General features: G+C 37.0%; 1 protein-coding gene across 1 annotated transcript in view; it reads left to right on the forward strand.

Moving 5' to 3' along the window:
- The window catches only part of ADAMTSL1 (ADAMTS like 1), a gene marked incomplete at its 5' end in the record, with an annotated part of 171,752 nt that overhangs the window by 92,865 nt on the left and 62,948 nt on the right, over positions 1 to 15,939 (forward strand). The window contains 2 exons of the mRNA XM_083883570.1: positions 5,763 to 6,064; positions 9,944 to 10,073. Coding sequence (XP_083739696.1) covers positions 5,763 to 6,064; positions 9,944 to 10,073 — 432 coding nt within the window. The remainder of the gene's footprint in view (positions 1 to 5,762; positions 6,065 to 9,943; positions 10,074 to 15,939) is intronic.

The following is a 15,939-nucleotide window of genomic DNA, read 5'->3' on the forward strand; positions in this document are numbered from 1 at the left end:
TATGTGAGTAGAATTCCGCAGTTGAAGGAAGGTTTTTAAAGGAGTTCATTCCTTAAAAGATAGCAGAGAATCCACTTGAGCACTCAGCCTTCAAATGTAAATCCATGTTAAATATTTCTTGATTGGTTCTGCTTCTCAAAGAATTAATCACAACCAATTCAGCCACTTCTAGTCTAGAGGAAATAGTTATGTTTGTGTTGTCTGACCTACTGCACCCCTAATTAGGATAAATTAAAAATTAATTTTTAATTTATCAATTAAATTTATTATTTATTATATATTTTTAATTTTTATTTTTATTTATTATAATCATTTTATATTAATTATTTATTATATTTAGATACTATTTATTATATTTATAATATATTATTATATAATAATATATAATATAATAAATAATATAATATATTATTATATAATGATAATATATTATTATATACAATTTATTATTGCTGGCAGAACTACTGTGAAATATTCCATGTTGGTAACAAAGTATTGTAATCTTTGTCAGAACAAATGTTCAGGGTGAGAAGGCCTTGCTGTCCTTTGTTGAGGGGCATGTTCTCCTATTGCTGTCCATCCCTGAAGTGACCCTTCACCAGGTATTAGAAATGTTATGTGAGGAAGGAGTCATCATGTCTTTCTGTCTGACCTCTTCTGCTAGAATTCATTACACCAGCACAGTGTGACAGCTAGAGTCAGAAAGAACAGCAGTCAAGATTTAAAAAGCATGGGGATTTCTATGCATAATGAGATTGTGTTTATGAGTAGTGGAGGGTTTCTTAAAAGACTTCTGTCTCTAACTTTTGAAAAATATTTTTGTATGTTAATGCCATATCCAGCTTTTAACATAGTGCCATAAATAACCCTGGTGCTAGCCATAAAGAAAAGAGTGGAGGTGGCTGGGAGATGGCAGAGTGATGGGGGAGTGGGCAAATAATATCTGGATGCCAGATGGCACCATCATAATGATGAGGCCAGTTCTGTAAAAAACAAAGGGAAATTCCTGACATGCATTAGCAGGGATGACAAAGCCATCAGGGAATTGGATATGGACAGAGACACTAGTGTGGCAGAGGCACTCAATAGCTCTTTCTTACTTTTCATTAGGTATTTATGCTTCTAAAGACACATAAGCTATTTTAATTTGATTTTCCTTGTTGAACAATTTCCATCATGTTCTTTGTACTTCACAGGTTAGATTCACAGGTTAGTAAGTTTAAAACGTCCTGTTACAGGTTTACTTTAGAAAAAACGCCATGTTATGATTGTTGGATTGCCAAAAAAAAGATAATGAGGACATATATAGCTTTATCTACTGGGCCGTTGCTTGTCCTCTTTAGATTCATATAGTGAAGAGGAGGAAAAAGAAGGTGTAGGGGCACTTCTTCATATTAAGATCTGATATACGTGGTTGGTCAAAGGGAAGGTCAGCAATGCAGCAAACACATATCAGGTAATGAGTTCTATCTACTCATTCAAGGACCCACTATACACAGTCACTACTTAGGATTTATGTGTAATAAGAACACAGGATAGAAACACTTACCTTTTCCATGTGGAGAAAGGCAGCAGTGAATGAAAAGCACCAACAGCATCAAATAAAGATGCTAAAGGAAAAATCATATTCAAACAAGTTAAAAGAAACTATAGTGGAACAGAATGTAATCACTCTGATTGGAATTGGACCTATGCAGCTGCCTCCAGTGTTAATACTCTTATAGATGGAGTCTGATATTTTATTGATAAGTGGAAACGACCCCTGTTTCACATCTCTGAACAATGACACCAGCAGCTATCCAGTGCTGTATATGAGGATCGTGTGGTGTTACTCATGCCTTAAAACCTGTAGAAAGGTGGCATATCCTGGAGGAAAAGTATGAGTTTGCATTTCAGCTCAAGACGAGGAGTCAAGAAATCTGTGCTCAGTTCTAGATCTTTCACAGAAAATTGCAAAGCCCTCAAAGAAGCCACTGAACATTTCACTTCACCAGTAGTATCAAAGTTTAGAAACCTTAAAAGATGGGTGTCTCTGCCTTAGAACACTCAGCCCCACCAGTATGTGCATGTCTCAAAACCTCAGACTTTATCTAAGTCATGGATTTAACCAATGGGGGTTTAAAACAAACAAACAAAGCAAGAGGGAAGAAAGCAACAACCAAAAAAACCACTAAGAAATAAAAATTAAAGGCAATTTCTAATTATGTAGCAGTGAAGAATTATAGCTATTTTTCTCCATAGCTCAAAGCACACCAGTATGTATAGACTTGTTTTTTCTCTATAACACATATTTTAGGAACCCAAGTCCTAGACTGAAAAGGCTGTTGCTACATACATCTGGAGTTTTGAAAATCTCCACACTTGGCAGAGCTCTCCAAGGGTCTCATACAGAACTCACTGTGACCTGCTGTGAAAGGTCTCCCACTGTTGAGCATTGGCATTGTCTTCTTATTTCTCTTCTGACTTCCCTAGTTACGTGTATGTTGCTATATTGAGGGGAATATGCATCAGTCCTTAGCTGAAAGAATGAGTTACTGCCTTTGCCTTGTTTGTTGTTATTAGAGGGAAGATTATTACAGTGGGACTTAATTAAATGTGGAATGACAACTGAAACACGTCAGTCATTTCCCATTTTTTAAAAGATTACTTCTCAGTATATCTGTTCTACTGCTTCCATTTTCCAGGTAGCTCAGAGGTTAACATACAGAAATGCCTAATGTTGACTGGTGGAAGATAAGCTATATGCAGGATAAATAACTTCAAATCCATGAACTATCCTCTTTTATTCATGTGCTTTTTGTGGTTTGTGCTCACCATGTGGCAACATTTGACATTAATGATAACACAAAGATATTTGAAAGCCTTTATAATTCTCTGGTGTTAGGAAGATTGAAAATTCAGAAACATTGTATATTTATGTTATACATCGACATTATATAAATGTTCCATTTTTAATGACAATTACTGTATGGAGATTTCTTTGCAGGGTTTTCTTGAGTTTCCCCTTTTTTTCTACTTTAACTCTTTTGATTCTGCTAATTCTCTCTCTATCAGCTAACAGTTATATTAAAATTAAATCACATTTCCAAAGTTAGCACTCAAAATGTAGGAATTGGGTCTGAAGGTTTTTATTTCCTGAAGGTGTTCTATTATTTTCAGTATGAGTTGCTGACTCAGGTGAAATAATATAATACATGGCATTTATAGATCAAGCCTCATTTCAAAAAGGATCCAGTCTTCTTTAGTAATGTTCTTAATTTTGTTTTGTACTCCCTCCCATTTCTCCCATGTTTGCATGTATGATACATATCATGTGTAAATATTCCAAGTATTTGAAGTATCTCTGTTTTTCTAAGGGAATAATTTTAATACCTTGCAGAATATCCTCCCTTTTGATTTGGGGTACAGCAGGTCTTCAAGAAAGCAAAGTCACACAAAAATTTACAGTGTTCAAAAAATATAAGAAAGACAGACTCTGATGAAGACAGGACTTTTATTTTTTCCATAATCTGATTAGGGTTTCTATCTTTCAGTTTTCCAGGGTAAGAAACTGTACATTTCAACTAGTCAAAATATCTAAATCACAGTGGCTGATGCAAATCCCTTAATCTCTGACAGGAGATTTTCCACATCAAAATAGTATTACAGCAGCTGCAGTCTTCAAGTGGCCTACCTGTACTGTTAAAGAGCATAACCATCTCAAAATGAAAGATCTCATCCTGGAAAAAAAGACTGATATTTTAAGTTAAAATTTCTTAAGAGTAGGAAAATTTTATTAGTTTACATCATTAGTTTCCCAAAAGCTTTGCTCCAGAAGACTTTTCCCCATCTTTGTAGCAGCATGATAAATATTTTCAAATTTTATAGTAATATCTGCAACTAATTTCTTTCTTTTCCATTACTTTCTGTGTATAGTGCTAGTAGCCGGTGTCGGGTTTATAACAAGATGTTATAAAAACATCTTGATATAAACCACAAAAAATGGGTAAAGAGATGTACCCTCCCTGCTCGAAAAGACTGTTATGTTCCACTCAGGAACCCTGATATATACAGCCTGGGAAAACACTACCTTCCCTTTTAGGTTTTGGATTTTTTTAACTTCAGTGTGGAGGGAAAGTCATTTTGTCAGCTAGAGAAAGGCAGTGGGTGAAAGGGAGAAGAGAGTAAAAATATTTTCAAATATGCTGATCACAAAACTAAATTTCCCTTTTCTTCCTATCAGAACAGTTCAGGGGATTCCCAAGGTAAAAAATGAGTTTGCTAGAGCCCCAGACCAGTAGAAACAAACAGATGTATTGCCTTCAGCCCTGGGCAAAGCTGTCCAACTCTGGTATGGCCTATCAAAACAAAGACCAAAGGAAGAGGAATACTGTCAGTGACAGCCAGGTTTCCAAGAAAAATACATCTTAAAAGCTGAGTTTGCAGAAGCAAACAGATTCCAAACACTGTAAATGAGGGCATCTTATCAACAGAGAGTGTTCATGTGAGGTTCAGTGAGGATCAGTGCCAGATCCAACTATCCATTCTTTTGTTCTAGTCCTTGGAGTATAAATGCAGCACTTGCCTTAGAACTTGCCTGTGACAGAAAGCTTGGAAGGATGGCCAATGGAAAAGGCAAGCCACAGAGACAAAGCTATCTAAATTACCCTGTATTCATAACTTCAGTGCTCCAATACCACTGACATCAGGTATCAAAGCATAGGTATAGCAGATGACAGAGTGCCTAAGACTATTGTTTCTGGATAGATTTAGGAGTCAGTTCAACATGAGCTCTGCAAAACAAGGTGTGGTAGGTACATTACTGCAAAAAACTAGTAATGATGTGGTATAGACTTGAATGTGAATCTTAGGCTTGATAACTTTGAGTAAAATGCTAGTTCAATTCCTAGCACTGATATTGAAAAAGCAGCAACAACATAGAGAAACTGAGAAATTATTCCACTGTTGAGGAAAATAATGAGATAGAATTCAGTCTGTTTTATTGTAATGACAGCTGCAAAGTGCTTTTAAAAAAATATTCATGGACTTCCAGAAGGAAAAATTTGGAGCATATAAGGGTTACTGATTAGTAAGCCAAGTGCAACAGATAAACAAATCCATAATAGAAACTAAACACTGTTGTTGTTGTGGAGTTTTTTTAATGGAAGTTAAATGTCCTAGGAAAATAATTTTTTAAATTTTATTCATTTATTTTAAATTGTCTTTAATTTAAATTTAAAAAAAATTAAAAGAAAAATAAACCAAACAACACAAAAAAGCTAAAGAAATTATGAATTCTCTTCACCTTTTGCCAGCTTCAAATTTAGGCTTAAAAACAGAAAACAGTTGCTGTGACACAAGAATAATAATTGAAATAATTTTCCATGTAGTTTTCCAATTACCTGATAACCGCAGCCTACTCAATACTTACTAGGGAAAAACATGAACAACTAAGGCAAAGATTATCGAGGTTGAATACTTGCAAAAAGTAGCTTGTGGGAACATCATGTACATAGGGCACATTGGGAGATTGCTGCACGCCTTGCACTGAGACACTTTAGGATCAAGGTGAGTGTTACAAGGGTTTATCTTTCTTCTTGGCTGTGAGGAGACCCACCAGTGAGTTGTCAATAGAGCCTCCTATGTGTGTGTTTTTAATAAATATATGATGAGATGAAGTACTTGTTTTTCATGAAATCAAATTTGGCCTGTACAGGACTACCCTGCTTTTGCTCCCCTGGCAATTTGTGGACATAACTTGTCTTGTTCTCTTCCTCTCACAGGTTTATTCCTGAGGCTTGGTCAGCCTGTAGTGTCACCTGTGGAGTAGGCAGCCAGATCCGGCTTGTGAAATGTCAAGTGCTCCTCTCTTTCTCTCAGTCTGTGGCTGATCTGCCCATTGATGAATGTGAAGGTCCCAAGCCAGTGTCTCAGAGAGCCTGTTACAGTGGCCCCTGCACTGGGGAGGCAACTGAATACACCCCAGAGGAGACACAGCTTTTGTATGGCAGCTTGCGGGAGTTTGATGAGCTCTATGACTGGGAATATGAAGGCTTTACAGAGTGCTCAGAGTCCTGTGGAGGAGGTAAATGTAAAATGTTTCTGCACTGGATTTGCTTTGCTTCTTCAAGTGTGGGCTTGGCATGTAATACCCATAGACATGCTGTTTTGCTATAGCTAGTTAGTCATGGAATGATTTAGGGAGGAAATAAAACTTTAAGATTGTTGAGCCCAAACACATTTGAAAAGGCATGGATAAGAAATGTGAAAAATCCCATGTGCACAACATATTTTAGCCCAGAACTTCCAGATCTGTGCTCAGACTGTCACTAAGAGTGCTCAGTTTATCATGTGTTTTTAGTTCCTTTATCAGCTGATCGCCCAAAGGGAATCACCAAAAAAAGTTAAAGGGATCTGGGGGTATATGCTAACAGTCACATGTCATTTTAGTTCTTATCTCTTGATTTGCTCTGTGCAAGCAAAAACAGGTGAAAGTAAGTTGTCCTCCCAAAGCAGATGAAATAAATAATGGATATTTTAAGGGCTCAGCAGATCCCTAACTCCTATCAATAAGGGACATCAGCTCCGACACCAGGGCAAAGGAAGATTTATGGCAAAATGGCACTAATGATGTGATTGTCTAAAACAACAGGCTTGCCAATTGTAGGGTCTGAAAGTTAATCAATTTCTCAGGCTGGACATACTATAGACAATTACCACACATTTCCAATTCTTTTTTTTCCCCCTATCATTTTATTTAACTGGTTCTGAGAAATACATGCAGTCCAGTAATTTTTTTTAATTAAACCTGGATTTTTCCAGCTCTTGTCTTTTTACTTCACAACTTTCAGGCAATTTAAGAAAGGATTACTATAGAAAAATACAAAACATATATTTTAGAACTGAAAACAAGTCAGCATTTTATGAGTTAATAATCTGTATAGATTCAGAGGTAATCAGAGTCTTGAAAACCACAATTAGTAGAAATTAGTAGAAAATAATGCAAAGGTTTTCTGTGCTTACTTTTGGCTTGCTGATGGTAGTCAATGTTTAGACCAGTTCACAGCCATCAGACTATTGACACTTTTGGTTTATTTCTGACACAAAAAAAAAAAAAAAAAAAAAAAAAAAAAAAAAAAAAGTTACTCTAGTGTGTGCTGAGTGGTGACAAACACTGATCTTACAGGAATATATGTCATGTTCATTACTGGAGAACTGCAACAATTTATCACACTTTTACTATGACTACCAAAACCTGAACAGTTCCTAGAAATATCCTCTTGAAATGAAGTAATTTCTTAGAATATAGAGCTTATGCTTGTATTTTTCAAATGTAACTCACTGAGACTGATTTGTGGGAGGCATTTTTCTTTATAAATTTAATCTCTTTCAATTGTCAGCAAAACTTTTTAGCCAAGATTTCTTTTTGTCTGACATCAACTCCAAACTTGCCGGATTAGCAGAAGCTAAGTCAGATATTTTTGTCGCCATAGGTGCAGGACTGGTCAAACTAATTTTATTTGTTTTAGAGTCCTGGGAGAAGAAACTGTATAGATGCAGAAATAACCTTTCACCTCTCAGAAGCAGCAGCCAGAAGGAATGAGTTAGTCATATAGTCTGCTGGTGGTGGCTTCACTTCCTAGAGCTGTCATCAAATATCATGTAACAATTATTCTATCCTGGTAGATATAAACATAGAAATTCTCATTTGATGATGTTTTGAAAGTGAATTGAAACTGCCTAGATTCATATCCCACCATTACACTTTTTTATACTGCAATTTCCTGTTGAGAACTGAATTCTTTTTTGTTCCAAGGAAAGCAATTTTAAAGCAGATAAGTTTTGTCTAATAATATTGTGCAGTAAATAAAGTTTTGAATTCAATTACTTGGCAAATGAACTTCCTGAAATTCACATACCTTTTTAAATTATCTCTGCACTGTGGAACTTCTGATTTATGATCAAAAGTTTTTATATTCTCTAAATGTTCAATGACCCATCCTAATTTAAATCTTGTAACAATTTGCCACATTGATCAATCAAAAATAGAGGGACAGTTGTCATCATTATGCTGAGACACATAGTTGTGAAATTCAAGAGGAAGCTGAAGAAAGTAATTCTGATCTATTCTGATCACATTTTTGATCACGGATTTTCTTTTTTTTTTTCTTTTTTTTTTTTTTTTCTCTTCCTGGCACAAGCCATTAAAGCCAAAAACTGTCAGTAAATATTCTAGCAACCATATTCTGACAGAAAGTTTTTTCTCTGATATCTATGCTATCAGGCAAGATTACTGATCTTACCAAGATCTTTCAAAGATAAAATAGACACAGTAGAATGCCTGTAGTATGGACAAGAATTATTGGAATTGCAATCAGAGATGCCTTAGATGAGAGAAATAAGCATGAGAAATGAATTTACTGGGAGGTTTAGGGCTGGTTGGATACTGAAAACTGAAGAACAGTAGTATCAGAGCTTGGCTATATGAATGTGATAACATAAAACCATCAGCATGAGAAATGGAGAAAAGATTGAATTCAAGACTCATGGTCATCACTTTTTAGTAGTCAAGATTGAAAACTGTTAAATTGATGATAATAATTGGTCAAGAGCTCATTAGTGACACCCTTCAGAGAGGAGAAACTGAAGCTGTGGAAGTACACTCAGTATACAAAATTTTATCTGAGAATGACATACAGAAGGTGAGTGAGCTGTGTGCCTAGCAAACAGAAACACGTCAACCAGCATGTGGCAGGCATCAGTGGTTTCTTTCCACAGAGTTCAGAAAAATACTTTCATGATTTCTGTACCTCTGGATCAGCAGTCCTCCTTTCCTGGCTTCATCAAATTGGTCTTGATGTCAGGCTTGCACTGATGTTCCATTCAAAAGGGAGACCAGTAATTTGAACACAGTGCCATTTCCCATCAGGTAGAGAGCCTCTTCTGCTCTTCAGGTAGGAGCCTTCCATTCTGGAAAATCCAATGCTTGTGTTTGCTGCACACAATTGTGATTATATGCTCAACAGAAAAATGAGTGGGTTTTTTTGAAACTGCAGTGTAATTATTGGGAGTTCAACTAATCTTTTCCTGACTCAAACACAGGAATGAATGTAAAAAGCATACTTTCATTGTATTTGAACCACTGTGGATTAGATTCTCAGGAAGTTCAGGGCAATTATTGTCCTCAGACCCCTCTCAGACCCCTTTTATCCATGGTAAAATAGATCCTTTCTCATCCAGTCCTCTTCCCTGTGGCATGTAATGTTGCACTCCCTGATGTTCTGGCTTTCAAACCTTGTGATCCAAAAAGCCCATGATACCCCTAGTCATAGGAAAATGAGAGTAACTGGTATGCCATAGAATCCATAAGGATTTTGGATTTAACAAGGAATTTCTGAGTTAAACCATAATAACTAAATCTTCCAGCTTCTCTTAGTCCCAACAGCTACTGTTCTTTCCCAGCTCTCTCTCTAACCCATACTCTGCAGGTTTGCATCTTTAGTTTGGGTGCAGGCCTATAGAAGCAGAATAGTAAACTGAGAACAGCTAAATTGTCTGACCATGTTTTACTTTGCTTTTGCATGTGTAGAAGTCATACTGTTGGGTAAAATACAGTATATGAAAGCCATGGCCATCTTCACACCTTAGCCTGCTTAGCCTGAAAAATAAAGTGCCTCATTGCACTTTATGCAAAATGAAAAAATGAGAGCACTGGACAATTTTCTGTCTAGGGAGATCAGCAGTGAATGAACCTATAGACAATTTACTGCAGCACTGAGAAACCTTTCAGAGAGACTGAAAGCAATGACAAGTCTACAGCTGGGACTGCAGGCCCACAGCTGCTGCCAGCCCAAGACTGGGTGTCATCACGTGCTGCAGCCCTGCTGGGCCCGCCCCAGACCTTGGCAGATCTGTACCCCGCAGGTACAGAGAGCTGTCTGTGACCATTATTTGTTGTGTGCAGGTGTCCAGGAGGCTGTGGTGACCTGTCTGAACAAACAAACCAGGGAGATTGCAGACGAAACACTGTGTGTAAGCAGCCGTCACCCTCCACAGTTGCTGAAGACCTGTGGCCTGGATCCCTGCCCCCCAAGGTAGACCCCAAACTCTATTGCCTTTCAGTCGGGAGACACACACTGCCTCAAGTATGCCTTTTTCAGACTGCAGGGGCTTACATCCTCTTCCTGCCATAATCATATTGACCAGGAAGTACAAGGCAGCAGTAAGACCAAAGGGCAAACTTCAGACAGTTTGCCTCTTCCAGTCCTTCAAGTAGACAGTTTATGGATTGGATTAACTTTACCCAGAGTTTTGTCAAGTTTAACGAGATGTCTCGAACCTCCCCTCTCAGAAAAGGTTTTGCAGAACCTCCTTGTCCCTGGCCTCAGGCAGTTTCCACAATCATGACCCTAAAAACAGCAGATATTTCTCTGCAGGGATACACATCTGCACCCTTGACAATAGAAAATAGCTGTTCTGACATTCTCATGGTTTATTTAAATAGGGCCTGTCAAGTCTAGAAGATGTACTGCACACATACTGTCTTTTTTCCCAGATGTACACAGGTGCATTTACTCCATTGTGACACTGCAGCAGATTTTAAATACATTGATGTATAACTTCGGATTATTTAAAACACTCAGCACTGTCCAGGTGGTAGATATAGCTTAGACCATTTATTGATAGTTGTATGTCTGATTTATAAGACAACAGGCTATGGAGAGGTATGTTGTTATGAATAATAGTAGATTTGGGATATGCAGAGAAGGCTCACACTGAAAATCAAAGATGGCCAGAATGAAATAACAGTAAGGACATAAATAACGGTTTGACTGGTAATCAGGATTTTGAATTTGTGAAAAGCGGAGACAAATAGATTAAACTATCTTTACCAAAGCAGTAGAATTGCTTATGAGGATACTGCAACCCTAACTTTGTTAAATTGTCTTTGTTGCTGGATATAACACACAAATATTATAGAAATGTTTTAAATTTACTTTTTAGGGGGAACTCTTGTGGTAGTTCATAGGTAGAAGCATTACTGATACTGGGAGTGCTAGTAGAAAATTGATCAACCACAAATTCTGACATGAAAAATAAGTACTCAGTAGTTAAGAAAAAACAAAACACACTCATGTAGGCTGGTATTCATGTGACTTTTGTTACAAAAGTAGTCTGAGTAATTGAATACTTCCTGAATTACTCTGCCTGATTATCCATAGCACTGTGGTAACATTGTTACAGAGTGGAGCTAGTTTAAAGCAACCATAGGTGTGCATTTCCCTCCATGAATTACAAGAGGATTATAGTGTAGGTAAGAACCAGCCTGTGAAGCAGAGGTGAAGCCTGTGAAGCAGGAATTGATGCTGAGGGGGAAGACTAAGGAGCTTTAGTCCACCCCTAGGGCTGCAACTGAAAAGGGGGGAAATTGCTCCCTCCCCTGTATATACAGCTTCTCTCCTGAAGCCCCCTCAGTCTGGAGGAAATTGCCTGTCTGCAGGCCGAGGATGAAGAACAGCACATATTCTGCAAAACAGCTCCTCTGGTCAGAGCAAGTAGGCCTGCAGACTGCAGGCAGCTTGGCTAATGGAAAAAGAGGTAACATGGCAAGTTGATGTGTCTCCCAGGAAGGCTGTGATGGGATAATTACCTTATTTCCTTCAGGTTTCTGAAGTGCTGCACCTACCAGTGTCACTGTGTTAAATGCAATGGTATAATTAATGAAACAGATAGTGTGTAAAAATTTTTTTGCTTTATGATCATTATTTACAGCCACTTTAATACTTTTTTTTTTTAAAGGAAAAAATAAAGGATTATTTATTTAAATTAGGATTTTATCTTTGTGTAAATCAAAAGATACTTCAGAATTCTAATTCAATAAATTTTGATCCAGGAGTCTGATGGAAATTTAGGCTAAAATCATGTCCTTATGTATGCTGATGAAGGCATTTCTACCCACTGACAGGTCCAAAAATTGACTGTGGCTGTGACCTTAGATCCCTTCTACAGGAGTTTCCAAAATCTGTGAAGCATTGATACTTCCCAGAGCTCTTGCTGATGACTTATAGAGAGAGCTGGCTAGTCTTATAGTGTTGGCTCTTTCTGTTTTCCAGCTGCTTAAGTGCCTTAACAGAAGCTAAAATTATAAAAATCGCTTTCCTAAAATATTCTTGATGTGTGAGTGACTGCTGGAACATGCAGTTGTTGTGGGTAGAGGGCACATTCCACTGAAAAGGCAACTGAAATGGTGATGAATGTCTTGGTAGGCAAGGAAATATTGTCCACAGCATGAAGAAATGGCTGAGGAGTCTTGCTCAAGAGAATAAAAAGTCTCTCCTAATATATTTAGAGAAATTATTCTAGTGACATTTCTTGAACTTAAAAAGCCCAGCATGCTTAGAATTTAATGCTTATGTCTAAAATTTAGTACAGTTAAAGATCTCACTTAGCTGCAGAGGGAGGACATTTAAATGTTAGATCTTCAAAGCTTAATGTTGCCTCTGCTACAGGCATTTTTGGTTAGGTGTTGAGGCTACTCTGTAATCTCCCAAAGGGCTAGTCTTTAAGCTGTAAACAATTGTTTTAGCTGTTCAAGTATACATAGACAAAAGCACTGAACTACAGAATCTCATCAGCCTTTCTGGAGTTTCAGAAGGCATGGATCTCAAGAAAGAAGAAGTAGTAGGTGAAGAGTAATTTCATTTGGTTTTGATCCGTTTTTTTGGTTTGGATGCTTTGGAAGAACGATATAGAAGGTTGCTGTTCGGTTCATTTGAATAGTTTAGGTGAACTGTTACTGTTCATTTTGTTCCTTACTGAAAATAGATGTGGATAGACTAGAAAATTTCATGACTCAATACTTGAAATTAATCTATGGTATCATCAATCTTTTCAATCCCTAATTGCCCTGGTCTGTCTTGGAATAGAATATGGTAAAAGGTAGAATATATACTGGCAATATACTTCACATTTATGAAAACACTGAGAGATGATGGTGCTTGTACATCAGCTGAAAATGCTTTGAAATTCTCCTTGGAATTCTGGCTTAATATCTTAGCACACTACTATTCTGGATACATGGAAGACAGACAAAAACTAAACCACAGAAATTTGCCTTCAGATATTCACAGCTGTATGGAGTCAGAAAAATCCCATACTTAAAATTCTTACAGAAGAAGGCTTAAGAATCAGGAAGAATTGCGCAAAAAAAATTGGAAGATTTCCTCCATATTCAAATCCCAACTGAGTCTCCTGAGGTTTCAGATTTTGTTGGGAGTTCTTTGCTTATTCCTTCAAGAACAATAGCAGAAAAAAAGTCCAGATCTTTTTCTCCTGGAAAACAGTGTAACAAAATTTCCCTTTTTGAACTGAATTAAGAAAATGGGAAACACTGCAGAGATGATTGCTAAGTTGGGAGCTAACAACTGACTTTCAACACAATAGTTACAGGTTAAAATCTGTTGTCATTAGCTTAGTTTAGTATTTCTACAAAAAGGATATACCTTGTTTTGATGTACTAGGAGAACCAGCATGCTTTCTAAAGGAAAGAGGGGAATGAGGACTACCACAATTTTAATTCAGTCATTCAGTTACTTTTAATTTGTGTCAGTCAAGCTGTACCACTTGAAGAATAACATTGCAATAATTGAGCAGAGCACAGTCTTCCAGAAGTTAACTCAGAATAGCTGTTCAATGTCTAGAAGTTTCTTCTCTAAGTGAAAGAAAAAAAAAAAGGGAAGATCACTCAGTTTTGCTAATTGCTATGTTTGTATTATAAATCACAAAAAAATTGAGAAGAACCCTGTTTCAATGTTAGCTTGGCTGTTTTCAACAAAAAATTACTCACATCTAAAATGTGTCTTTTCCTCAACCTTCACAGCTTGAATCACAGACAGTCATCATCTCATCAGATATAATGGCTCTTGTTTATATAAGCAACAGCATGAGCACCTCATGGTGAGCCAATAACCTCTACAAAAGAGTGAAAGAGAATTTTATAACTCTGTTATTAATTATAGCTGCTCAATAATTTGGTCAATGCGTGTTGAAAAGATTTGGTAAACATGTATGGAGTAGTGAAGAGAGAATCAAAGCAATGAAAACCAGATGGCTGAAAATGGAGGAAATTACAGGCAATTTTTACAGCTTTGTCCATTAATATTTTCAAAACTGAACTTTTATTTCTGTGCAACAAAGAACAGCTGAATTCCACAAAATGAAGAAAATAAAGAAGAAGAAAAAGCAGATGGTTCTAGGAATAGCACACAATTTCACCCTAACACTCTACCACTTTAAGCCTTTGTAGTTTGCAAGAAAAGATAGGAAACCATCTGAGCGATTCCAATACCTGACCAAAAAGGTAAACACCTTTTAGTTGCCTGAATTAGTCTGGGCTATACCTCATTGCGTGGGGGTTTCTTTTCTCTGTCTTTTTCTTTTCTTCTGTGTCGGCTTGATTTGTGTTTGTGTGATGAATCACCTGTTATTATTTTAAAGTTTATTTGGTAAATGTGGTATTGTCATCTGTTTTGCTCTGTTTCCCAGCTAAAGTTAAACTGTAAAGGATAAAAAATATCAACATGTTTTTCTTTGTATTAGGTTGGTGATATGTCAGACAGTGTAAGGCATACTCCCATCAATAATCTGAAATTAATTAAATATTAATATCAATATTTTCAGAGCCTTCTCTAATCCATTAAACAGTGACCTATGTGTGGAAGGGTGTCGATGCAGATGTGTTTTGCATTGGCGGAGTGAAGTATTAGATCATTTCTACTTAGTTCATGAAAAGGTTAAAAGATCTGCATTATGTCTACAGATATTGCACTATAGTTTTACTGGTAGGGGATACTAGTTCTTTTTATATTATCAAGACCTACCAGTTCTTGCAGTTTGGGGTTCTTTTCAGAGTTGTAAGTTAGAATCAGTATTAATGAGGCAAATGTTATTCTGTCACTTTGTGACACAGACAGGTTTTCAAATGCTCAAAAGTTAGTGATGTATTTTTTAAATTGGACACATTTAGGTCTATTTTTAGCTGAAGCACATTGAGAATGTCTTTGAGACCCTTGTAAGATGTAGCCCACAGAGCCTCCTGGGACCACAGACCACAGCTTGAACTGTAGTGGAAGACACTGGAGAATCAGACATCAGAAGGAATATGCTGTCACACAGGGCAGATTCACCCTTACTTAAAACCTTTAGTTTGAGAAATGCCTTTAGACAGAAGTCATGGACTTGGTGAGGGAATCATAAGGTCATTTATTCCCTAGCTTTACTATGCTAAACACAGGCCTATACAGGGACAACTAAACAAGCTGCCCTCCCTAGGTGGCTCTGTTATGCTTTTACCAGCATTACCTGCATACCTACCCCTCACCACTGTAATACCACCCTAATCTTAAAATGTATTAATCTGTGACCTAAAAACATTTCTCTTCTCTTCCCTTTTCTATAATATAATCTCTTCCTTTTCAATATTTCCAGCTCTCAAGAGATTGTCCAAGGCGTGTTTGACAGCCTGCCATTCCCCTTTCTGTCTGGTTGTTCTCTCTGGCTCCTCAGTGTCCTTTTCTCAGCTACAGTTACAGTGAAGTCCCCAAGGAGACCTTTTTCAGCCATGTGTGTCACATCAAAATGTGAAGCAAAGCAACTTGCAAGTTCAGAGGGTCAGAGGAGCTCTGGAGCCTTCATCACACCCTGCCTCCAGCTCTTCTAGTTTAAAATTTCAGAAGTCTTCCCCAGCTATTTTGCTTTTTTAAATAATATGATGGTTCCTTCATTAGATAGGATTACATTAAGAGACATTTTCCTTCATTTCACCTTGTATTTCTACCAGACTACTATCTTCATAAAATACTAGACTGCAATTTTTTTAGTAACTTATACCATATATCCTTCTTACTTGAGTGATAAATCACAGTTCTTTGTCAGAACACTGTATACCTGGATATTTTCCTT

The sequence above is a fragment of the Zosterops lateralis genome, assembly GCF_965231275.1.
Source record: "Zosterops lateralis genome assembly, chromosome: Z".
NCBI lineage: Eukaryota > Metazoa > Chordata > Aves > Passeriformes > Zosteropidae > Zosterops > Zosterops lateralis.